This window comes from Nematolebias whitei, chromosome 6, assembly GCF_014905685.2.
Source record: "Nematolebias whitei isolate Nwh7 chromosome 6, NemWhi1, whole genome shotgun sequence".
NCBI lineage: Eukaryota > Metazoa > Chordata > Actinopteri > Cyprinodontiformes > Rivulidae > Nematolebias > Nematolebias whitei.
This window is the reverse complement of record NC_056503.1, coordinates 52,843,289-52,869,335: the sequence shown is the minus strand read 5'-3', so window position 1 is coordinate 52,869,335 and position 26,047 is coordinate 52,843,289. Positions and strand designations below refer to the sequence as shown.

The 26,047-nt window shown below is 39.2% G+C and overlaps 2 protein-coding genes across 2 annotated transcripts in view; both read left to right on the top strand.

Moving 5' to 3' along the window:
• Window positions 1-2,517: 2,517 nt before the first annotated feature.
• brip1 (BRCA1 interacting helicase 1) overlaps window positions 2,518-26,047 on the top strand; it is a 232,794-nt gene continuing 209,264 nt past the window's right edge. The window contains exons 1-3 of the mRNA XM_037677750.1: window positions 2,518-2,539; window positions 5,274-5,344; window positions 23,878-23,989. Of these exons, the coding sequence (XP_037533678.1) occupies window positions 2,518-2,539; window positions 5,274-5,344; window positions 23,878-23,989 (205 nt within the window). The remainder of the gene's footprint in view (window positions 2,540-5,273; window positions 5,345-23,877; window positions 23,990-26,047) is intronic.
• LOC119410830 lies at window positions 2,603-4,413 on the top strand. Its single transcript, XM_037677752.1, has 2 exons — window positions 2,603-3,082; window positions 3,832-4,413. Exons 1-2 carry the CDS (start codon window positions 2,698-2,700, stop codon window positions 4,197-4,199), a joined length of 753 nt encoding a protein of 250 aa, XP_037533680.1. The 5' UTR covers window positions 2,603-2,697; the 3' UTR covers window positions 4,200-4,413.

Genomic DNA, 26,047 nt, shown 5'->3' with positions numbered 1-26,047 from the left:
GGAGGAAGGACCTGCTGGAGGAAGGACCTGCTGGAGGAAGGACCTGCGGTGACGCTCCTTTGTGCATTTAGGAGCAGGAACCTGTCACTGAACGAGCTCTCCAGTTCAGCAGCAGCTTCATGGGGTGGAGACGTTGTCCAGCAATGATGTTATTTTAGCTGGAGTCCTTCTGTCTCCCACCACCTGACCTGGGTCCAGGGGGCGTCCAAGCACCGAGCTGGTCTTCTTGATGATCTTATCTAGCTGCTTCTTCTCAGCTGATGATAAGCTGCTGCTCTAACACACAACACCATAGAAGATGGCTGATGCCTCTACAGAGTCAAAGCAGGTCTTCAGGAGCACCCCCTGCACTCCAAAACACCTCAGTCTCCTCAGCAGGTAGAGTCTGCTCTGACCCTTCCTGTAAAGTGCATCAGTGTTGTGAGACCAGTCCAGTTTATTGCGCAGGTGAACACCCAGATACTTGTAAGAGTCCATGATCTCGATGTTCACTCCCTGGATGTTCACCGGGGTCAGTGAGGTGGACCTGTGCCTGTGGAAATCCACCACCAGCTCCTTAGTTTTAGCAGCGTTGATCAGGAGCTAGTTCTGCTGGCACCAGTCCACCAAGTCTTGAGTCCGCTGTCTGTACTCGGAGTGGTCCTCACCTGTGATGAGGCCGACTGTGGCAGAGTCAGAGAACTGTTGCAGATGACAGTGAGGGAGTTGATGGTGAAGTCTGCAGTGTAGAGGGTGAAGAGGAAAGTTGCTGTAACGGTGTAGTAACTGTATACAGTAAATTATTCTGTTGTTGCAACTTTGTGTTGGTTGGGATGTACACAGTGTTCATCATTTTTTGTGGGAAAAATAAAAAATATATGTTACCATTTATTTGTGTGTTCTGAGTGTAAAAACATCTATCCATCCATCCATTATCTTTACCCGCTTCTTCCATTTTGGGTCACGGGGGTCGCTGGTGCCCATGTCCAGCAATCACTGTGCGAGGGGCGGGGGACACCCTGGACGGGTCTCCAGTCCATCACAGGGACACAGAGACAAAGGAGACAAACAACCATTCACTATCTCACTCACACCTAGGGACAATTTAGAGTTACCAATCAGCCTAACATGCATGTTTTTGGTCTGTGGGAGGAAACTGGAGTACCCGGAGAAAACCCACGCATGCACGGAGAGAACATGCAAACTCCACCCAGAAAGGCCCCTGGACCGGGGTTTGAACCAGGGACCTGCTCGCTGAGAGGCAGCAGCTCTACCAGTTGTGCCACCGTGCTGCCCAGTGTAAAAACAATATTCTAAAATATTTCACAATACACTGATGTATGTACTATTTGTACTAAGTGTAACACTGAACAAAAAAGGGTCTGTCATTATGATGATGGGATAGAAATGTTTTACACAGAGTAGATCAGTGTTGAACTGGTTCTTATAAAGGTCTATTCATACGATGGTTTGTGTGTGTCATCTGAGAACAAAATACCATTTTGAGAAGAGAAAACATTGTTTTGAATGTAAAATGGTTGAGCCACTGCAAGAGGGTGCTATTTATAAGACTGAGCTGAATACAGCGCCTCAGACTGACTTTTTTAGATTTTGAATGTAAAGTTTCATTTTGAAGGAGAATTGAGGGCTTTTGCCCATCGTGTGTGTTTTTTGACTCGTGTGTAGAGTTTTGAGAGTATGAGGCTTTCAGAAAATGTGTGGAAACAATTGAGAAAAACTGTAATACTTTTGAACGTCAAAACAGATCCTCCACACCACGTGGTGGCGGTAATGAGCACCTTCACGTTTCTTTTGCTGACCTCGCTTCAAGTCTAAACAGGAAGAAGTAAATGTAAATATTGTTATGGGCAAATATTTCATTCACAAGTGCCGTTTCCTTAAAAAAAAACATCATTCCCTACTTTTCACAAGGAACTCTGCCACATCTTCTTATCTGTTCATGGACAAACTTCAAGGTGTGGAGTTGTTTCATATGATAAACGAACTGAAACTTCTGAAAAACCCCTAGTTTGTATTTTATTTGTTTATTTATTTATGTGTTATTTTATTCTATTTGATTCTTGCATTATTATTATTGTTTTTATTATTATTATTTCTGTGTTTGGAAGCAATCTATGCTAGCTTTTTCAGATTAGAATATCTCTGATATCGATGCCATATTTGTTGTAAATGCTGTTTATAAAAATAAAAAGACTAAACAGGAAGTGACACCAACTTCCTGTCACGTGTTTTCGGTGAGCGGGAAGAGTCGTGCGAACTAGAAAGCGGTGATGAACATTTGTATTTTTTGGTGTTTTACGTAACGACATTTAATTATTCTAAAGTTACCAAATTAACTTACATATATAAAATTTTTCATGATAAATGAAAGTTGCGCTTAAAACGTAGTATTGGATGGTAGTCAGTGAGTGGAAAACGTGACGTTCACTTTGTGGCGTAAAAGACTAGAGAAAAACGTGCCTTACGTTAGATTTAAACTAAAGTTGTTCCTTTGTTAGGCAGCTATAGTAACGCAGCATGGCAGCATCCTCTGTGGAGTATCCACCTTATTCTGCAAGAGCGTATGTGGGCTGCCATGACAGACAGGTACCGCCCCCTCCCGGTTTTATACTTCCGGTGAGCTAAAGCGAGAGGCACTTTTGCTAATGACAAATTCTAGTAATTTGTGCTGTAGCAGGAGGCTTAAACAATTCTAATATGAGTTCGGGTTCAACTTGTGCTGTTGTTGGCTGTCACAACAGCTCCAGAAAACTGAAAGACGAGCTAGAAACGTATTGTTTTGCACATCAACAACTTCGAAAGGCCTGTGTGTGCCCAGCGCGTTACGAACTACACTCCATGCCGAGGAAGGAGGATCGAAAACGAGCGTGGCTGGCAGCTTTAAAACTCAAATACCCCCCGAAGAGAGTTTATGTTTGCTCCTTTCATTTTATTGATAAAAAGCCCACAGAGTTTCACCCCGACCCGGAGCTCTATCTGGGCTATGACCGGGCCCCACCAAAGAAAAGAAGGCAGCTCATCCGGACCACTGTGAGCCAGACAGCTTCCAGCAACATCGACAAAACGGCCGAATCTGTTCCCGGTGAGTGAAATAGAAAATGTGATTTGTCCCCGCTTCACATTTTAATCATGCTTAGCTCTTATCTTTTACTGAATTATATTATTATTAATGTTATAATTGTAATGTTATAATTACTATACTGTGGATGGTGTTAGCATCAGCGCTAGCTGGTTGCAGTGTTATTGTGGATGTTAGTGTATTATTAATTTAATTCCAAAATACTTTATCACTAAGAGAAAGTACTTGATTGGCAGCCAAATCCAAATCTTAAAGACAAAGTGGTTAGTAATTAACATCAGTAGCATGCTAGCAGAGATGTATATGATTTCATGTAACTGTCCGAGAATAGCTTTTTATTTAGCAACCTGGTAAAATTCAGCCCCCAGGGCTGTAAAAGTCTGGGGATTTTGTTAATAAAGAATATGTTGAGTTATTAGAGGCAGGTTATTTGAAACAGACACAGCTGAAAAAAAAACTTCTTTTAAACTCTTTAAAGAAAAAGCTTAAATGCAACCTAGCTCCAACTGATTTTTTTAAGGATGAAAAACTAAAATCTAATCACAATATTTTGATATTATAGCATAATTTGATGGGGCTTAGGAAAATTTAAGGGGGCTAAAGCCCCACTAAAACAGCACTATTGACATTTAAGATGTATCATGTGTGTACGAGTGTGGAATTACAAATTTCCTTCCTAAAACGTAATAAGGTAAGTGACACTTGACAGGTTGTGTTACGCTGATTTGATTTTGTATTTTTGTGTTATTCAGAGTGCACCGTAGATTCACCGTCAGTCATCCCAGACCTGGCTAGCGTCTCCACACAACCTCCTGGGCCACATCTGCACTCAGTCCACACACAGTGGGAGGACCCTTCGCTAAAAGATCATCATCAATACTGCAACACGTCTGGCAGAAAAGATGTCCAGGACAAGACGACTCAGTGTGATGAAGTTGCATTTTTTCTTCTACAAAATGACGCAGACGCTTTGCTGTACACTGGTATAGCGTTAGAAACATTTAACACTCTTGTGTCAGCACTGGAAGGAGATGACAACAATGAATTTACAATGCCTGTACAAGATCAAGTCCTTATAACACTTATGAAAATAAAGACTAATCGTGTCTGCAGCCCTTGAGTTGATGTTATACTGCTGCTCTGCCTTGTGGTGTCTGAAGTTTATCATGCTTAGACGTTTGGGTTGAAGATTCTTTGCTGTCCCAGCATTCCACCTGCGCTGCTCATCTGTACATGCTAGCCCCGTCTTTCCACTGATCACAGCATTCTGGACCTGTAACAATTTAACAGACTTCAGCTATCACTGCTCCTAATAAAATGAAACAAGTTATTTACATCCCTGCTGTTGTCATTTATTTTTTCCTTTTCTGTAAATGTTAGGTTGCCTTGCATCCAGTCTGTACTTTTTTTAAAACAAATAATATAAAAATACTGTACAGCCTTTTTAATGTTTAATTTTTTGTGACAGTAGATCACAGGCTGCACAATGCTCTGGCTTCCACATGTAAACACAGGCAGACAGGAAGCTCACAGCTTTCGCCCAGTTCAGTGATTCTGATTCAGTGATGTAAATATTCTGATATCCAGATAAGTGATATACCTTCCACAGAATAGCTGCCGCATGACTGCATGATTTTCCCAATCCGGCGATACAGGAACAGCCGACCGTTTCTACCACTCCACTTTCTCTGAGCATGACCCATGCTAAGTGTTTAGCTTGACCAACGCTCTGGCTCGGCTCAACAGCTGCTTTCAGAAAGATAAAGTCGCCTTGTTTCTTGAGCAAAACTGTATCTATTTTGTTGCTGTGGAGGTAATTATACGCCTCTGTGCTTTTATAATTCCGCAATTCCTCGCCATCGACGCCTTCAGAAAAAACAAGGTAATTAATAATATCGATGTAGGTAATTCCGGGCCATGATTTCATATCATCTACCCAGTCCGTGAGAAATGATGGGTGAGACACAGTTAACGACTTATCTTCGCAGCTTTTTAAAACATCCTTGCAATGTATCCACCTCTGATGTGCTGCCATTTACTTCAGGTAAAGGAAACTTTTGTGTCAAAAACATTAAATTGCTAGCAAGTGTGTTAACCCACAAACGTAAACAACAGCGCGGGATCGCGGGCGGAAGTAAACAACCGGCTTCCGCTATGAATTATGGGTAGTGGCGCCAAATCCGGAATAAGGTGGATACTGTCGGGGGGGTGAAGATCCACTTTCCCTGCAAGGCTTACCCATCCCAGCTGGCCATGATGAACTCGGTAAGTTGAAGCTGTCGCACAGGTTTCCATTTGAAACGTCTAATGTCAGTCTATTGAGCGTGCATCAAGATGTCTAATGTCAGTCTATTGATCGTGCATCAGTATGTCTAATGTCAGTCTATTGAGCGTGCATCAAGATGTCTAATGTCAGTCTATTGATCGTGCATCAAGATGTCTAATGTCAGTCTATTGATCGTGCATCAAGATGTCTAATGTCAGTCTATTGAGCGTGCATCAAGATGTCTAAAGTCAGTCTATTGATCGTGCATCAGGACGTGTAATGTCAGTCTTATCCTAGAAGTCTGGGTGTTGGTTTAACTTGTAAACTCCCAGGCTCAGGGGGTTCACCTGTATAAGTACAGGTTGAATGAAAAACGTGGTCAGAGGGACATGAAGCTGTTTAGGGATGATGGCCTTTCATCTTTAACATGGATATTTATCATCTTTGCTTTCTCTCTTCCATGTTCAGCGTGCTGCACACATCCTCACCAGTTGCTATTTGTTCCCTTTAAATACACCAAATTGTTGATGAAAAGCTTGAAGGTATCTTGAGTGTTAATTAGTGTTGGTAGTATGAAACAAAAGCTTCAAAACATGCTTCGAACCCTGCAGTAAAATTACATGGGTCCACTGCTTCGAAGCCTGTTTTGGTGCAGAAGAAGACACGTGAGGTCCGAAACACAAACTGTCTCGTTGTCACAATGAATCTCTTGACTGGTTCCAGGTCCAAACAGCTGATCCCCTGCACCGCCTCGTTCTCACAGGTGACAGGTTGAGACAGTTTTGAACTGAGAGCTCAGCTCTAACATGTTTGTGTTGGAGAGCAGCTGTGTTTCTGCTGTTGGTTGAAAGAGAGTAATTATGGAGGCATGCAGGAAAACAGGTGGTTCTAACATGTGGGTTCATTCTGCTCATGATGAGGTGTTTAAATGTCCAAAAAGTTATAGTATGTTCAGCAGTGAAGATATTATCTAACCCATTTAACCCATGTATTTAATATAATTACAGTAAAATGATGTATGTGATTTTAATAATCATATATCAGTATGGGCTCAAATTAAATTTTTTATTTACTTTAGTGTATTTCTGCAGGTGCAGTGTTTGGTGTGTTCAACTTTTTTCTTTTTTTAATTATTTTATTACAAAACTTTATTAATTTTACAAACTGTTTGCCAGGGGTATATTAGCAGGTACAAAGTATAGAAAGAACAATTTGGTTATAAAATGGTACAAAGGGTAAAAAATTCTAAAGACACAACACAATATATTTACATGTTATACAGATAAATTCACATTGTTTTTCTAGAACTGAGTTGGTTTTCATTGCCTTTTTGTTTTCCAGTCCTTTAACAGCACTGCTGTAAATGTAAAGTTCTGCTGAAGTGGGTTCTGTTTGACTTGGACTTTGACCACTTTTTCTTGTGAATGTGGAATTTTCCCAGGAGAAGTAGAAGTTGGGTGAAGTAGATCAGGTCTTTGTCCATATCCTTATTGTCGAAGCATAATATATTACCATACCATACCACTTTATTTATAAAGCACTTAAAACAGCGACAAGGCCAACCAAAGTGCTGTACAGACAGAACAACAGGTAACACACAAAGCAAAATACAAAATGAGGTAAATCAGAATAAAGACATAAAAACGATGCAGATAATGATGACAAACCAGTGTGGAGCATACAGGATCAAAACACAGATCATCTGGTGTTGAAAGCTGCTGAATAGTAGTGAGTTTTTAAACAGGACTTGAAAACCGAGAGGGAGGGGGCCTGTCTGACAAGCAGAGGTAACTCATTCCAAAGTCTTGGTCCTGCTACAGAGAAGGCCCTGTCACCTCTGCGCTTAAGATGAGTTCCTGGAACTGTGAGGAGCAACTGGTCCGCTGACCTCAGGGAACGTGGTGGGACATATGGCTGCAGCAGATCAGAGAGATAGGGGGGGACACTGTTCAGTGATTTGTAGACATACAGGAGAATTTTGAACTGGATTCGAAAGTGAACCGGTAACCAGTGCAGTGAGGCCAAAACTGGTGTAATGTGCTCTCTTTTGCCTGTACTGGTTAAAAATGGGGCTGCTGCATTCTGGACCAGTTGTAGTCGTGCAATGGAGGTCTGACTGATGCCAAACAGGAGAGAATTGCAGTAATCAAGCCTAGATGTATTGAATGCATGTGTTACTGTCTCCAGGTTCTTTTTGGACAATATGGGCTTCAGTTTAGACAGCCGCCTCAGTTGGAAGAAGCATGATTTAACAATCATGTTTACATGATTGTTAAGTTTCAGGGAAGGGTCCATTATCACACCCAGATTAGTGACTCTTTGTATTTCTGACAGGGTTAGAGCGGAGAGGTCGATGCAGTGGTTTGTGATCGTGTCGTTGGGAGGGAACAACATGACTTCAGACTTGTTTTCATTGAAACTTAAGAAGTTTAAAGCCATCCAGTCCCTGATGTCAGCCCGGCAGTTGAGCAGAGGTTGGATAGAGCATGTACCATTGTGTTTTAGTGGGAAGTAAATTTGACAGTCATCGGCATAGGAGTGGAAGGGCATGCTGTGTTTCCGGAAAATAGCACCCAGCGGCAGCAGGTATAAAGAGAATAGGAGGGGACCCAGTATGGACCCCTGCAGAACCCCCCATTTAAGCTCTGCCTCTGCGGAACTAAAATCCTTGATGGAGACACAAAAGGATCTGTCAGCGAGGTAAGATCTGAACCAATTGAGGGCTGATCCTGTGATGCCCACCCACTGCTCTAACCTAGCAATGAGGATCTCATGGTTGATGGTGTCAAAGGCGGCTGTGAGGTCCAACAGGACAAGCAGCACAGAATCACCGGTATCTGTGAATCTGAAGATGTCATTAAAGACCTTCAGCAGGGCAGTTTCAGTGCTGTGGAGAGGTTTAAAGCCAGACTGGAAAAGCTCTAAGATGGCGTGATCCTCCAGGAAGCACTTCATCTGGGACTAAACTATTTTTTCCAGTACTTTAGAAACAAATGGGAGTTTGGAGACAGGCCAGAAGTTGGATACGACTGAGGGGTCAAGGTTTGGTTTTTTTCAGGAGAGGATGGACAGCAGCATGTTTAAAGGTTTTTGGCACCACACCAGTGGATAAACTACTGTTTACTATGGCAAGAATGGATGGACCTAGAGTTGGAAAAACCTCCTTTAGTAGTCGAGGGGGGACCACATCAAAGAGGGAGCCAGAAGGTTTCAAGCTGCACATGACCTGCTCTAGAGAAGATAGAGTGATGGGTTCAAAATGGTCAAAAGGAGCTACAGATTGAGGTGGGATGGATGGGTCATGAGTTGGAGGGGAAATGAGAGCCCGGGTGGTCGCAATTTTTTCCACAAAGAAATGTAGGAAGTTGTCGCACAGCTCAGTCGAGGCTTCCAGAGGTGATGGTTCAGTGAGGTGGAGAACAGAGTTTAGGGTGGAGAAGAGGACACGTGGGTTGCGAGACTTTGAGGGAATGATATCAGAAAAGTATTTGGATTTAGTGTCTTTCTCTGTAAGTTGAATTATTTGTCCAGTTTTCAGTTGTATGAGTTGTTGTTTATCTGTTCAGAACGTCTTTGTGTGATTACGTTGATAGAATAAATGAGAGATTGTTTCCATGTGTAGTTCACAAAATGTACAAGAGTAGTCAACATCAAGTTTAAATCTTTCCAGTGTTTTTTAACATTATGATTGATTTTATATGAAACCTCTTTAACTTTATTTGTTATGCAACATTTTTCTCCATTCAACCAAACTTGTTTCCACTTAATTTCTCCACATGTAGAGGACCAAAAAAAATCTACCAGGAGGTAAAGTAATGTTCTGCAGACGTTTGTTGTGTTCAACTGAAGCATCATGGGAACACCTCCTCTATGATCAGACACTTCAGCTCCAAACATGGAGATGATGGAGACGTCATTTCATTATTTTAAGAATGATAAAGACTCTGCCACAGTTACACAAGCACAATACCATTGCAACATTTTTATTAAATCTCTTCAGTGCACATTTATCAATCTTTATTCAAAAACATGTAAACATAAATACATTTTCAAACCAGACAACATAGAAAGTTGATTAATTTAAAAAAAAATCTGTTTTTTACCACAGTAAAGTAGTTTCTTTAACTCTAGTCACTGAAGTTCTTCAGTGTGTGACACCAAAAGTATAATTTGACAGCAGCGTTGCAAAATGCCACAAGAGGTCACTGTAACTGAAGCTTCAACAAATGAACCTATTTTTGAAACAGTTGGCCCAACTGGTTCAATGCTTCATAAAAGCTTCATTTGCTCATCACTACTGTTAATTAAAGTCTAACATTTAGTTTGAAATTTGAGTAGAATGCAAAGATTAATGGGCATAAACTTTTCCTTCCCAGTATCATGAGGCGACTGTCTAAACTGAAGCTTATTGTTACCAGAGTTCACTTTTGGCACAGCGTTAAACGTGACGCATGAAACTTGGTTTGGCTTCGTGTTGCTCCTCCTCACTCTAGCAATGTTTGAAGGAGCACACACTTTTTATTAATCACAGGTGCAATAAATTAGAGAAGTCACATGACTCACAATAAACCAATAAAAATAAGCCAATTAAAAACAAACAAACACAAATCTAAACAAATGAGAGCATCACAAGACAAAAACATTCATAATGTCAACACCCCCGCTTGCTCACATTTGGTAACTTCCTCAGACTCTGTAACTGTTTCAACCTAAATACATTCTTCATACACCAAACATAAACATTTCATACATTTTCAACTTCATCTTGGTTGCTGGTTTGGTTATTACATCTGCAACCATATCATTAGTTGCACAGTACTCCAGAAAAACTTTTCCTTCATTTACAACTGATCTGATGAAATGATATTTAATATCAACATGCTTACACCTTTGCCTGTGTACAAGATTTTTGGCTAAGGATATGGTACCCTGATTGTCCTCATAGATCTTAGCTAAATAATCCAGACCATCCATGTTGAATAACAGTTGTCTTAAGTATAAGCATTCCTGTACAGTAGCAGCTAGTGCCATGTACTCCGCCTCACATGTAGATAGTGCTACAGTAGACTGTCTTTTGGTTTTCCATGAGACTAATGGACCCTCTTAGACTCATGCAGTAACCTGTAGTACTTCGTCAGTCTGATACATCAGCTGCCCGATCGGCATCACTGTATGCATTCATTCAACCTTTATTTCTACAGGTAAATCCCATTGAGCCTCGAGGACTCATTTACAAGAGAGACCTGATTTCAACAAAGAAAGATGAAACAATGGACAACAGCAACAACAATAAACAATTAGAAAAAGTCATACTACAGTTATTATTTTTTTTTTACAAATAAAATGGCAAAAAGAAAAAGGTAACAAAAAAACAAAACAAAACAAAAAAACAGCTAGATTCTAAGACAAATGTAGAAAACTAAAAACAGGAACATGTCTGCATTGGACCCTGCCAGGAGTCCAACAGATTCTTAAAGACACTTAGAGAGGTCAAAGGTCGAGAGCTTCAAATCTTTTTACAAGATATTCCAGGAAACAGGAGCGGAGTAGGAGAAGGTCCTTTTGTCTAGTTCAGTCCTCACTGAGGGAACACTGCAGGTAATGATGTCCTGAGAGTGCACGCTGTAGCTGCACTCACACAGAGACATGTAGGAGGAGATGTATGAAGGCAGCAGACCAAGAAGTGATTTAAAGATGAAAATGTACCAGTGGGAGAGTCTGTGTGAAGTTAATGGTGACCAGTTAACCAGTGAATACTGGGTGCAGTGGTGGGTACGATAATCACAGCCAGTTATGAATCTTAGTGCACCATGATAGACAGCATCCAACATCTGCAGCATCCAACATCTGCAGGGTTCTTGTAGGAGCGTTCATGTAAATAATGTCGCCGTAATCAATGGAGGGAAGGAAAGTCACAGATACAAGGTGTTTCCTAGCATTCAGGGTTAGACAGGATCTGTTTCTGAAAAACAAACCCAGTTCAACTTTCCTGATGCATGCTCAATAATCCAGGTAGAAAAATCCAAAAAAAGTTAAATCTGGTCCTCTGGACATTCAAAAAACAAGAAAACATAAAAACAAAACAAAGCAAACAAAATGTAGAAACGTTTCGTCTCTCATCCGAGAGACTTCCTCAGTCTGAGGTGCTGTTTTCAGCTCAGTCTCTTAAATAGCACCTTCTCAGAGTGGATCAACCAGTTTGCTGCTGACAACCAAAACCAGCTGATCACATGCTCAAGAAGGACCATCAGCCTAACAATGGATCATTAGCACCTGATGGCTGTTTACTGTTCACAGAGGGCTGAGTGATACTAGCAATCACAGCATTGTAAGAGGGGGACAATTGAACCCGGAGGCTCCACCCCTGTTTAATGATGGACGGTTTCTTTTCACAAAGATGGCCTCCTTTACTCCTCTCTCAAACCATCGTTACTCTCTATCCAGGATGTGCACATCTTCATCCCTGAAAGAGTGACCTCTGACCTGGAGATGAGTGTAGACCGCAGAGTCCTGGCCTGATGATGTTGATCTTCTGTGCTGGTCCATCCTTTTGGCCAGTGGCTGTTTAGTTTCCCCGATGTAAGACTGATCACCCTCCTGACACTGAACAGCATACACAACATTGCTCTGTTTGTGCCGGGGGACTGGATCTTTGGGATGAACCAGTCTTTAATGTATTTTGGGGTTTAAAAGCCACTGGGACGTTATGTTTAGAAAATAAACGTCTCAGTTTCTCTGATACTCCCTCAACATACGGAATGACCACTGGTCTGGGTCTGGGTTCCTCCTTTTCACCTGATGGCTGACTGGGGTCCTGTTTGGGTTTCTTCTCTGCTTTCAGGAAGGCCCAGTTAGGATATCCACATTGCTCTAGAGCCTGTCTTGTGTAGGATTTCTCCTTCTGCCTGGCTCCTGAGCTAGTGGGGACGCTGTCTGCTCTGTGGTACAGAGTCCTGATGACTCCTAACTAGGGCTGGGTACCTTTCTAAAAAAATCGGTATCGGTACCGGTGTCGGTACCTTCACTTCGGTGTCGGTTCCTGGACGGTTCTTTTTTCGGTACCAATTTTGTAATTACTATTAATTCTAACAAGAATAAAATTACGTTACACATTAAAGTACAAATTGTGAGTTTTATTTTTTAACTTTGGTATTTTTCTATTCCAAGCAGTTTTCTTACATAAAAACAAACAAATAATTTCCAGGTCAAAGACCAGTTACAAACCAGTGACACGTCAGTGTCTAATGGTCACTGCTACACACTGAGGACCTTTTCACTGAACAGTTTTTCTTCAGAAACATCAACATGTCTGTTTTCTCTGGACACAAACAAGCTGCTCCTGGCTGACGGTGTCTCCAGCAGTAGAACATGTTCACTCTGAGGGTATAGTTGATGATTGTTGCACACACAGATACCTGGTTGTCAGTTTGACATATTGTCCCTCACATCCCACCAACAGGTCACTGGATTCACTGAGGTTAGAGTTGATGCAGACTTCTGCACCTCTGTGTCTCTGCCTGAATCTTCTCTGTGGTTCTCTGGGGTTCAGGGCTCTGATCATCTCCCTAATTGACATGAGAACAAAACATCAACAATAACATGGTTGTGTTATTATTGATCAAAAAACATTATCTAGGCTGAGAGATAAAAGTTTAACTGGTCAACAAAATCCTTTAAAGTTTAATTTACCTCCAACATGCAGCTCCACTGTAGAAAAAGACAGCAAATTTTTAACAACTAAGTCTGACTGTCCTGTGGCCCCCACCTCTCTTTTCTTTTGTCCTCCTCACATCTGGGTCAGAACCTCCTGTGAGGAGAACACGAACATAAACAGTGGACATTAGTGAACTGTTTAAGCAGCTGATCCAATGGATGAGCACATTTTTACAAGCTAAGATTTATGTTACTGTCAATCTTTAGTTAGCTTCTGAGTTTAGCTAGCCACGTAGATAAAATAAATTTACACACTAATATGTTAAAGTTAGCGTTACATGGATCATAGTTTATTTCACTGCGATGTATGTGTTAAGTTGCAGTTACGCTAAAAAATGTAACTCACCAGCTGAAACTCACAGAGACGTCCTCGGAGTTCTTTGATGAAGAGTCCGGTCGTGGAGATGATGAATCGTGACGTTCAGGCTCTCACAGGCTGACTTTAATGCGGAGAGGAGGAGGAGGTGGATGGGGGAGGCGAATGAACTCTTCTCTCCTCACAGAAAAACACGGAGCAACTTTCTGTAGCGAGTGTTGTCGAAGCCGTTCGACAACACACCCTTCACACGTGAACCCATCTGTGGGCGTCACCAGCACCATAGACATAATTATACATAGATTAGGTTAGGGCTGAGTACCGAACCGAGGTTCTTTTATGGCACCGACCGAACTGCACCGGTCGGTGTATGTACTGAAACGTCACTCTTCTTTCGGTGTCAAGTTTCAGTATTGGCTGTAACGTGTCACGTGGTTTCAGCACGCAGGCTGGCAAAACACCAGACATATGACAAACAGACTACACCCAGATTACACCCAGAGCTTTATAGAGCTGCCGTACCTAATCTATGTATAATTATGTCTATGGTGCTGGTGACGCCCACAGACGGGTTCACGTGTGCAGCATGTGTTGTCAAACGGCTTCGACAACACACGCTGCAGAAAGTTGCTCCGTGCTTTTCTGCGAGAGAAGAGTTCATTAGCCTCCCCCTCCTCCTCCTTCTCCTCCTCCTCCACCTCCTCCTCTTCTCAGCATTAAAGTGGGAGAGACGCTGAGAGGATGAAAGTCTGACACGCCGGCAGACCACAGGGAAACAAGAGCACAACTAGCCTGGGCAGCGGCCAGGTGGCGGACTGCGTTCAGGAGGCGGGTGGACCCCGTAGCTAGTGTCGGCTTTCGGCTGTCGAGCTGAGGGGCTGCAGCTGCTGGGACGAGGTGCGGCAGTGCGGGAGGATATCGCTGTTGGATCTTTGTTCCTGTGAGGGCCGATCTGCTGCCGTGGTTCTTGGAGCGTCTGAAGCTACGGGATCTGGTCTCCAAGAGTCCGACTTCCGGCGTCTGCTGGTCTGTGGTGGTGGAGGGCGGCTCTGGGCTAACAAAATGTCGGACCGCTGCCATCGGGCAGGTGGAAGTGAGTAAATTATGGCCAAATCCAAAGTAAAAAAACATGATTTCCTGGAACCAAGCTCAGACGATATTGAGGAGATAAAAAAATCCTTGAGCCTCATGAGTGCTGAACTCGCAAATTTAACATCCCAGCAGAAACTTCTGATTGGGTTGTTTGAGGAAGTGAAACAATTAAAACTACAAATAAATCTCAAGGATAAAAAAATAATGGAACTTGAAGAAAAATCAGATGACTTTGAACAGATTTCAAGACAAGACAATGTTCTTGTAACTGGATTAGAGATAAAACGTACATATGCAAGCACTACTTCTGGGACGGAAACCACTGAAGATTCATCTCCACAGGAGCAACTAACATTAGAAGAGCAGGTGAGCTCCTTTTTGCAAGATAAGAAGATCGACATACATCATGAAGACATCTCTTTGTGTCACATGTAGTGAACTAAGCCTCAGGTCAAAATCTGGCCCTGAGGGCCTTCCTGGGACAAGAACTGTTATTTCATTGATTTGAGTCCAGAAACACAAATTAAGTTCATCCAGAGACTTTCTAAGTGTCCTGCACTGATCAATTGAAAGAACACTCTCTTTTTTATTATCATTACTATTTTACAATGTCTTGATAATCAAAAGTGTGTTTAGTTCAAACCATTTTAAATGTTGAAATGAACCACTCATTTTAAATCAACTGTGAAACAGTATAAATGATTTTTAATCCTCATTCAAAGTAGAAATCAAGTTAATGTCTGTTACAAGAGTAATTATGCATTTTTTGATCTTCTGTCTGAAATGAGCAAGTCGTGATGTGGGTCAGAAGTCAAGTTTCGGTCAAAAACATGTTTATTGGAACGAAATGTCATGTTTAACTTTTTCAGATAGATAGAAGAGGACTGGCTCCAAAATGTCTCTGTTCTTCAAAACATCTTTCTGTCTGTTCTTAAAACAATCTACTCTGTCTCCTTGACTTTTAATGACCCTCTTACGTCACTAAGACCACACCCCTGTTGGTTCTTTCAACCAATCAGGAAGTTCTCAGAGGAACTGGAAGTGACCTCTTTAAAAGGGTCAACACTTCCTAGTTCCAGCAGAACAACGAGAACTACGCAGAACAAAGTTCCAGAAGGAAGAACAAAGTTCCGAGTCTCGTGGGGATTATGGAATCTTCCACATCTGAGTGGAACCTCTGACGGGCTCACAGCTCATGTGAGTCCACCTGAGAGGTGAGCGTGGCGTTGAACGAAGTACCGTCACTACTTCGGACTATTCGCAGCTGTTCCTACGGAGACGCTGGAAAGGTAGCGTTAAATGGAACTCCGTACCAGTGGAGACATCTTCTACAAGGTAACGAGTCCCTCACTACCTAAGTGTACCGAGGTGGAGCTGGGTTCGGATGGAGGGTGCCGTTCGTTATCAACCCACTTTTCCCTCATCCATCTCTCTCCATTTAAACTCCTTCATTTTCCCATCTTTAAAACTCTTCTATCTACCAGTAAATCATCCAGATATTTTCATAAATGTCTGTTGTAATTAGTTGCAAGTGAGATGCCATGGCCGTATGGTTCTCATTGTAAAGCTCATTAATTAAGCTGTCTTATTGAAATCAATTTTGCCAAATTATTGTAAATGTGTGATGTGTTTAAATCGTTTTTTAAATAAACGACCCACTGTTGTTGGTGAGTCAAAGATAAAACACGTTTCCGTCCACATTTAATCATTCAATGCACGATAGTACTCAGTCCAGAAAAATGAAAGAATCCGTTTAAATTATGAATAATATCAGAGACAGATATAGTTCATTACACACACCCTGCCCAGCAAAATTGATAAGTCTAAACCGGTTATTGTTTTGAAATTCATTAGCAGGAAATTAAGAAATAAGGTAATAATGCAGGCAAAAAAACTCAAGGAAACAAAAGTGTATATAAATGAACATTTAACAAAAAGAAATGGAAATCTGGCACGTGAAGCACGGTTATTAAAAAAACAAAACAAAGTATTTTCTACATGGACAAGAAATGGAAAAGTATGGATAAAAGTTCAAGATGGATCGCAAGCAAAAATAATAAAAGACATGAAGGATTTTGACAAACTCAGATAAATCTAGATGACAAATAAACATAGATAATGAGATATATTGAACACAAAATTCATAAGAAAAAGTCTGATGAATAAATACACTGAATTACAATGACGTATGATGAATCAGAATTCAATGTTGAAGATGAGATTGACAGAAATGTTTTTCCATTTAGAAATGAAAGTATATATATTATAATGATGATCAGTTTAATGATATAAACACAACTAACGAAGATCTTTCTATTGTGCATTTAAATTGTAGAAGCTTAAATGCAAACATATCAAACATTTCAGATTATATAAAAGGGTTAAATAAGACTTTCAAAATAATAACATTATCTGAGACATGGTTAAATGAAGGAAATATAAATAATGCTTTTATTGAAGGGTATGAATTACATCATATGAACAGAAAAAAAAAAAGAGGTGGAGGTGTGGCTATATTTATAAACCATGAAATAAAATGCAAATTGATTAGCGAAATGTCAATAATTGTGGAAAATATGTTGGAAATGATAATAGAAATAATAAAAATAATGGAAAAAACATCATAATAAGTTGTGTATATCGATCTCCATCCTCAAATATTGAGTTATTCACTGATAAAATATTGGAGTTGCTAGAAAAGAGAAGAAATAAAAAAGTTTTTTTATGTGGAGATTTCAATATTGACTTGGGAAACATCACTGATTCAAAAAACATAAGTACATTCATAAATTCAATGTATAGTTTAAATTTTTGTCCATTAATATCAAATCCTACAAGAATCACAAATCAAAGTGCTACAATAATTGATAATATTTTTACAAATGTGACAGAGGGTGATGTGCTGAGTGGTATTTTGAAGGCAGATCTCAGTGATCATTTACCAGTTTTCACTATTTATAAGAATGATGATGATATAGTTAAAACAATTATAAGAAAGAACAAAATAATAAACACTTCAAAAAAAGCATTGAACAAATTAAAAGATGAGTTGGATAAACAAAAATGGGATGATGTATATGTAGATGATGTGAACAAATCATATGATGAATTTATGACGATTCTAGAGGTCTTGTACAAAAAAAATTGTGTGCTAAAAAATGATGTACAGAAAGATACAGTGGATCAACCATGGATGACAAAAGGATTGAGAAATGCTTGTAAAAAAAAGAATCATCTGTATTTGTGTTTCTTGAAATCGAAAACTCAAGAGGCTGAAGAAAAATATAAAAAGTACAAAAACAAATTAGTTGGGATCATAAGGAAACACAAGAGGGAATACTATAGTAAATCACTACATGAATGTAGTGGTGATATGCGTACAACTTGGAGAGTAATAAATAATGTTTTGAAAACACATAAAATGAGAACGAGACTTTCACAAAATTTTGTAGAGAATGATGTGGAAATCCATGACGATGATGAAATTGTTAATGGTTTTAATAATTATTTTGTTAATGTTGGGTCTAGCCTTGCAGCTATGATTCCTAATGTGGAAAAAAATGTAAGTTATTTAAGTAATGGTTGCGTTAACAGTATGTTTTTGGGTAGAACAGATGAGGAGGAAATAATGAAGGTTGTTAATAGATTTGCTAACAAAAGATCAAAGGATTGTGAAGATATGGATATGGTGGTAGTAAAGGAAATAATAAGTCATGTCATTGAACCATTTACGTATATTTGTAATCTATCATTCTCAAAAGGTATATTCCCAGACAGAATGAAAATAGCTAAAGTAGTTCCTCTTTTTAAAAATGGTGACAAACGCGTATTTAGTAATTATAGGCCTATATCCTTATTGCCACAATTCTCTAAAATTCTCGAAAAATTGTTTATGACCAGATTAGATACATTTCTTGAAAAAAATAATATTTTAAGTAATAGTCAATATGGTTTTAGATCAAATTGTTCAACATCCTTAGCTCTTATGGAGTTGATTGAACAAATTATTACAGCGATTGATAAAAAACAACATTGTATAAGTATATTCGTGGATTTAAAAAAGGCATTTGACACTATTGATCACTCCATTCTGCTTGATAAATTAAATCAGTATGGTGTTAGAGGTCTTGCTTTACAGTGGATAAGCAGTTATTTGAGGGATAGAAAGCAGTTTGTTCAGATGGATGATGTAAGATCTAATTTATGCAGAACTTTATGTGGAGTACCACAAGGTTCAGTACTTGGACCTAACGTGTTTATTTTATATGTAAATGATTTAATTGAAGTATCTGACATCCTCAAATGTGTTTTATTTGCTGACGATACAACGTTTTTCTGTTTGGGTAAAAATATGGAACAGATGTTTGAATTGATAAACAAAGAGATTGTTAAAATACAAGATTGGTTTAAATTAAATAAGTTATCATTAAATGTTGATAAAACTAATTTTATGATATTTAGTAAAAAAAAAGATAACTTTGGATTTTTCTCTCAAAATTGATGGTACTGAGATATGTAGAGTGAATGAAGTAAAGTTTCTGGGTGTAATTATTGACGATAAACTGTCATGGAAACAGCATATAAATCTTGTAAAAAATAAAATATCTAAGTCAAATGCAGTATTATACAGAGTAAGGGACTTATTAAACAATGATGCTTTATATTTGCTATATAATACACTTGTAGTCCCGCATTTAATTTACTGTGTCACTGTTTGGGGTACGGCATGTAAAACCATAACAAAGCCTATTTTTATTCTGCAAAAAAGAGCTGTAAAAATTATAACAAAAAAGTGTTACTGTCACCCTTCTAATGTTCTGTTTTGTCAATTGAAACTACTTAAGTTTTATGATTTGGTGGATTATAATATTCTTTTATTCATGTTTAAAGCTCAGAATTGCATGCTACCATCAAACATTCAAACATATTTTTGTAAAAAGGAAGAGTTGTTATAATTTGAAGGGCATAGATATTTTTGTTAAACCCAGTATAGAACCAGTTTAAAGGCTCGGTCTACTACTATACAGGGAATGAGTCTGTGGAATGGTTTGGAAGATGATGCTAAAATGGTGAAGTCAATGTTTATATTTAAGAAAAAGATAAAAACTGTTTTGTTGGAACAATATATATAACTGATTAATATCTATTTTGTTAAGTATGAAATTTTGATGAGTTATGTATTTTGCTGTATTATATATGAAGGTTTATTTTTAAATTGATGGTTTGAATTGATTTTGTTTATGAGGGAGCAGATATGATAAGAAATTTTCTTCTTCTGCTTCCTTTCATTTTATATTTGTTTTTCTTTAATTTTTTTGAAATTGTATTTGTGTTTTTATTGGAAATTAAATGAAATGAATAAATAAAAAAATAAAAATAAAAAAATAAAAAAATAAAATAAATAAAATAAAAGTCAGCCTGTGAGAGCCTGAACGTCACGATTCATCATCTCCACGACCGGACTCTTCATCAAAGAACTCCGAGGACGTCTCTGTGAGTTTCAGCTGGTGAGTTACATTTTTTAGCGTAACTGCAACTTAACACGTACATTGCGGTGAAATAAACTATGATCCATGTAACGCTAACTTTAACATATTAGTGTGTAAATTTATTTTATCTACATGGCTAGCTAAGCTCAGAAGCTAACTAAAGATTGACAGTAACATAAATCTTAGCTTGTAAAAATGTGCTCATCCATTGGATCAGCTGCTTAAACAGTTCACTAATGTCCACTGTTTATGTTCGTGTTCTCCTCACAGGAGGTTCTGACCCAGATGTGAGGAGGACAAAAGAAAAGAGAGGTGGGGGCCACAGGACAATCAGACTTTGTTGTTAAAAATTTGTAGGATTCTAAGGGCTAGGTTAGCTGCCCTTGACTACAATATATTTAAATAACGGGTTCTCTCTTTTTCGATTTAAATTACCGCCATGTGACCGAGGTAACTTGTGCGTAGATTGTTTAATCAGTGACACTGAGACGTTAATTTTCTTTGACCCATCAGAATAAATGTGGTCATTTATTTAACAGAATCAAAATTTAACATCAAAATGTACAAGTGATTAGCTGATCTGGTTCTGATTAATAAAACTTGGCACGTTTTACTTAATAAAAACAGCAGACTTTTCTGAAGAAGGCATCTAGGCTACTGGCAAAATAGATGAGTTTAAAGATGGGAAATGAAGGAGTTTAAATGGAGAGAAAAGATGGATAAAAAGGAATGTGTGTTGACTAGGAATGGCACCCTTCATCCGACCCCAGCTCAGCCCCGGTACACTCGGTGCGTGGCGACTCGTTACCTTAGACGGGGATACCTCCGCTCAGGAACAGGAGTCCATTTCAACACGACCTTTCAGCGTCTCCGATAAGGATGGCTGAGAATCGTCCGAAGTAGTGACGGTACTCCGTTCAACAAACACGCTCATCTCCCAGGTGGATACACAGCAAGCTGTGAGTTCAGTCAGAGATTCCACTCAGACGTGGATGACTCCATGAAAGACCCCAGAAAGACTCCGGTCCAGGACTCCAGAAGACTGAAGACTGACTCAAGACTGAGAGACCCAGTTGACCTGAGAAGTTCCAGGAAGTGTGGACTCTTAAAGAGTTCTCACTTCCGGTCACTTCAGGACTTCCTGATTGGTTGAAGCAACCAACAGGGGGTGGTTCTAGTGATGTCAGAGGGTCATTACAAGTCAAGAAAACAGCATGAATGTTTTAGAAACGTCCCGTACAGACAGAAGATATGTTATGGCGAAGTGGGAGGAAGCAGTGCCAGTAGCTTCTTATTTACCGTCTGCTAGGTTTAAAAACGCGACACTTTGTTCTAATAACTTCTTTCTGACTTTCGACCGACATCACTACTCTCTCATTCTGACAGAAGATCAAAATGCATAATTACTTTGTAAAATAGACATTTAACTTGATTTCTAATTTAAATGAGGATTAAAAAATCATTAATACTGTTTCACAGTTGATTTAAAATGAGTGGTTCACTTCAACATTTAGAAATGATATGAACTAAACACACTTTTGATTTATCAAGATATTGTAAAATAGTGATGATAATATAGAAGAAGAACGTTCTTTCAATTGATTACTTCAGGATACAATTAGAAAGTCTCTGGATGAGCTAATTTGTATTTCTGGATTCAAATCAATGAAATAACAGTTCCTGTCCCATGAAGGTCCTCAGAGGCAGGTTTTGGTCAGAGGCCTAGTTCACTACATTTTTCTACAGTGGAGCTGCATGTTGGAGGTAAATTAAACTTTAAAGGATTTTGTTGACCAGTTAAACTTTTATCTCTCAGCCTAGATAATGTTTTTTGATCAATAATAACACAACCATGTTATTGTTGATGTTTTGTTCTCATGTCAATTAGGGAGATGATCAGAGCCCTGAACCCCAGAGAACCACAGAGAAGATTCAGGCAGAGACACAGAGGTGCAGAAGTCTGCATCAACCCTAACCTCAGTGAATCCAGTGACCTGCTGGTGGAATGTGAGGGACAATATGTCAAACTGACAACCAGGTATCTGTGTGTGCAACAATCATCATCCACACCCTCAGAGTGAACATGTTCTACTGCTGGAGACACCATCTAGCTGTTTTTTGTTTTGTTACCTTTTCCTTTTAGCCATCCTATTTGTTAAAAAAAAAAAAAACTGTAGTATGCTTTTTTATAACAGTTTATTGTTGTTGCTGTTGTCCATTGTTGTCATCTTTCTTTGTTGAAATCAGGTCTCTCTTGAAAATGAGTCCTCGAGGCTCAATGGGATTTACCTGTAGAAATAAAGGTTGATTGATCAGCCAGGAGCAGCTTGTTTGTGTCCAGAGAAAACAGACATGTTGATGTTTCTGAAGAAAAACTGTTCAGTGAAAAGGTCCTCAGTGTGTAGCAGTGAACATTAGACACTGACATGTCACTGGTTTGTAACTGGTCTTTGACCTGGAAATTATTTGTTTGTTTTTAATGCAAGAAAACTGCTTGGAATAGAAAAATACCAAAGTTAAAAAATAAAACTCACAATATGTACTGTAATGTGTAACGTAATTTTATTCTTGTTAGAATTAATAGTAATTACAAAATTGGTACCAAAAAAGGAACGTCCAGGAACCAACACCAAAGGGAAGGTACCAATACCAATTTTTTTAGAAAGGTACCCAGCCCTAGATTAGGTACGGCAGCTCTATACAGCTCTGGATGTAATCTGGGTGTAGTCTGTTTGTCATATGTCTGGTGTTTTACCAGCCTGCGTGCTGAAACCACGTGACACGTTACAGCCAATACCGAAACTTGACACCGAAAGAAGAGTGACGTTTCAGTACATACACCGACCGGTGCAGTTCGGTCGGTGCCATAAAAGAACCTCGGTTCGGTACTCAGCCCTAGTCACGTTCCATCGGTGTGGCCATGTTAATTTGGACATTTCAGAACCGAGTAGACCAACACAGACTCAAGGTTGATGTCATTAAGTTCTGCCTGTCCCCAAAATTTGGTTGGTGTGACTGCAAAACCATGCTGCCTCCCCGTCATACTGTTGGTGGTGTCTCTCAGCTGCACCAAAGCTGTCATTGTTCCACCATTATGCACGACTCCACGCTGCTTTTTATGGACATATTTATTTATTTTAAATAAAGGTTAATAATTAATAATAATATGCAATGGTCTGTGCCAAGTGAGATATAGCATTCTGAAAGAATTTGCTGACTCAACACGTTTTCTTCTCTGTGAGAATGGAAGTGCCCTTATACGAGCCACACACTGCGCACCTCGCAGGTGTGCCCACATTGATGTGTGCTTACATCTACAAGTGACAAAGTATAAGAAACTTTACAGTGTACATTGGAGTGAGGTTGTTTTAATCATATTTGAGGTGAAATGTGGTTCAGTTTTCTTGTTCGGATTTAAACTATAAATGACCAAACTCGTTAAAATAATCGTGTTTATATACCCCTTAAGTTCAGAAAACCAAATGGGGTCATCCAACATTGTTCAGTCAGTTCATGTGGACGGTTTCTCACGGCAGGTCAACAGTATGTGTATATTTACGCACACTTTCTTGCAACGTTCATTTTGTTACATCCCAACATGTGTGTGGAACCTGGCGCACACAACTTTTTGTACATGCATCTGTTGATAAGTGAGGCTCCTGGAGATGATGGAGATTGATTTTGTCTTTAAAATAATTCAAACACATTGCAGGCACATATTTAAAATGGTACAAGGCATTTATTTCTTCTTCTTGTGTGTTAAAACAGTGAAACATGGAAGCTGTCCTAATACCCCACAGTGCAGTAAATGTAGTAGATGTTTGATGCACTAAATGTATGTTGGTCATACTTTGATTCAGTTTTAATGCACTTGTACACTATTAAAGTGATTTTTTTTTGTTTTATTTGAATTATGTTGCAGATAATAAGAGGGTTGAACTACGGTCAGCACTGTTTGCTGGAGAGTCCCACAGGCAGTGGAAAAAGTCTGGCCTTACTCTGCTCCACTTTGGGCTGGCAGCAAACTCAGCTTGGTAAGATTGCATTTATTCTCTGTAGACAAACTGGCTCATTAACATAATTTAATATATTATATATCATGGAAAAAAATGTTCATGGCGGTGACATTAACTACAGTTGTGCTTGAAAATTTGTGAACTCTTTAGAAGTTTCTATATTTCTGCATCAAAATGACCTAAACATCCTCAGATTTTCACACAAGTCCTAAAAGTAGATAAAGAGAACCAGTTAAACAAACGAGACAAAAATGTTATACTTTGTCATTTATTTATTGAGGAAAATGATCCAATATTAAATATCTGTGAGTGGTAAAAGTTTGTGAACCTCTATGATTATTAATTAATTTGAAGGTGAAATTAGAGTCAGGTGTTTTCAATCAGTGGTGATGATCAGGTGTGAGTGTGCACCTGTTTGATTTAAAGAACACGGTCCATCAACGTCTGCTCTTCACAACATGTTTGTACAAGTGGGTCATGACAGGAACATAATAATAATAATAATAATAATAATAATATACTTGTGCTTATTTACAGTTATTCAGTGTCAGAAAGCTGCTGAGAGATGGCAGGAAGTCTTTCAAAATAAACTATAATAAATTAAAATTATTCAATTCAATTCAGTTTATTTATAAAGCACCAAATCACAACAAGTTGTCTCAGGGACTTTACAGGAACATTCACATAAAAGCCAGTTAGTAAAGTTCTCTATCTAAGGAATCCAGCAGACAAGATGAATCTTGGCTTCGTTGCAGTCTCCCATCCTGAGCAAACACAGTCAAGTAGGTATCTCTGCAGCCAAATTCGGAAGGCGTATCTGGGCGGTCATATCTGATTGGACTATAGGAAAATGGGCGTGTCTGGCCGGCCATATTTGATTGGACGATAGAAAAATAGGCGTGTCTGGACGGCCACATCTGATTGGACGATAGAAAAAAAGGCTGAACGATAAAATGCCGTAACCACAGACACATTATTGTAGTATGACATATGCAGGATATATTCATACATTTTCACGAGTTCTTCATTTTTCTGACTGTGTAAATGTCGTGCATTGAGTTTAACAGAAATGTAACGAGAGACGTTATTTACCTTTGACCCATCAAAATGAATGCGGTCATTTATTTGCAGAATCAAAGTTTAACATCACACATTTACATTAATTTGGCAAAATATGAAAACAATAACATGGCTAGTTTCACAGAAAGTGGGCACAATACGGCGATTGTCCTCACTTCTCAGCAGAACAGCAGACATCAATCACACGGCGGTGATTGAGAACTTTACTTCAGACATTTCTAAAATATCTGTAATGATTTTACGAGAAAGGAGAGTTTAAGATGGAAAATGGAGATTTATCTTACAGAGAGATGTGTGGGGGAATTTATCTGTAGGACCAGAACAACACGCTCTTTGAGGAATCAGCTTGGCCACGGTACGCTTGGTCGAAATAGAACCTTTTACCTTGCAGATGATAATCAGCGTCGGTGTGGAGTTCCCTTCTGACTCTTTCAGCGTCTCCGTGAGGACTGCCAAACCCTTAGGAGTCGTGTGAGGTTATCCAAACAGAAGTTATAATTCCCAAAATCGTCACTGCATTCTGTATTCCAATAGAAGCATCCTGGACGCCTGCGTTAGCATCCAAGAACTCTGAACTCTTTAACTCTCTTCAGAGAGTTAAAGTCTGGAACTCTTCTCCAGGAAAAACTTTCAAGCTCTGAAAACTCCCATGTTGAACTCAATCTCATTCTAACGAGAACTGGGAAGTTGCCACATTTAAATGGGTTGACTTCCGGGTCCTTTTAGAGCTTTTTGATTGGTGGATGGACCAGATCAGAGGTGTGGTTTGTGGTGTAAGGTGTTATCCAAGTCAAGGGCAGAGATTAAGTTTGTTTAATACAGACAGAAAGATTATTGGAGAAAACCAGACTTCGTGGAGTCTCTACTCCTATTATCTGTTGTAAAGATTAAACATGACATTTCTTTTTCAGTAAACTTTTAGTTGACCGAAACCTGAACTTTAACATACTTACAAATTTGCTCATTGAAGACAGAAAAATCAAGAAATGCATATTA

Bases quoted from the DNA above. Each gene is read 5' to 3' on its own strand.
- LOC119410830 (XM_037677752.1), top strand. From the start codon at position 2,698: ATGAGTTCGGGTTCAACTTGTGCTGTTGTTGGCTGTCACAACAGCTCC. The intron at 3,083-3,831 runs GTGAGTGAAATA...TGTGTTATTCAG, and splicing joins AACGGCCGAATCTGTTCCCG to AGTGCACCGTAGATTCACCG.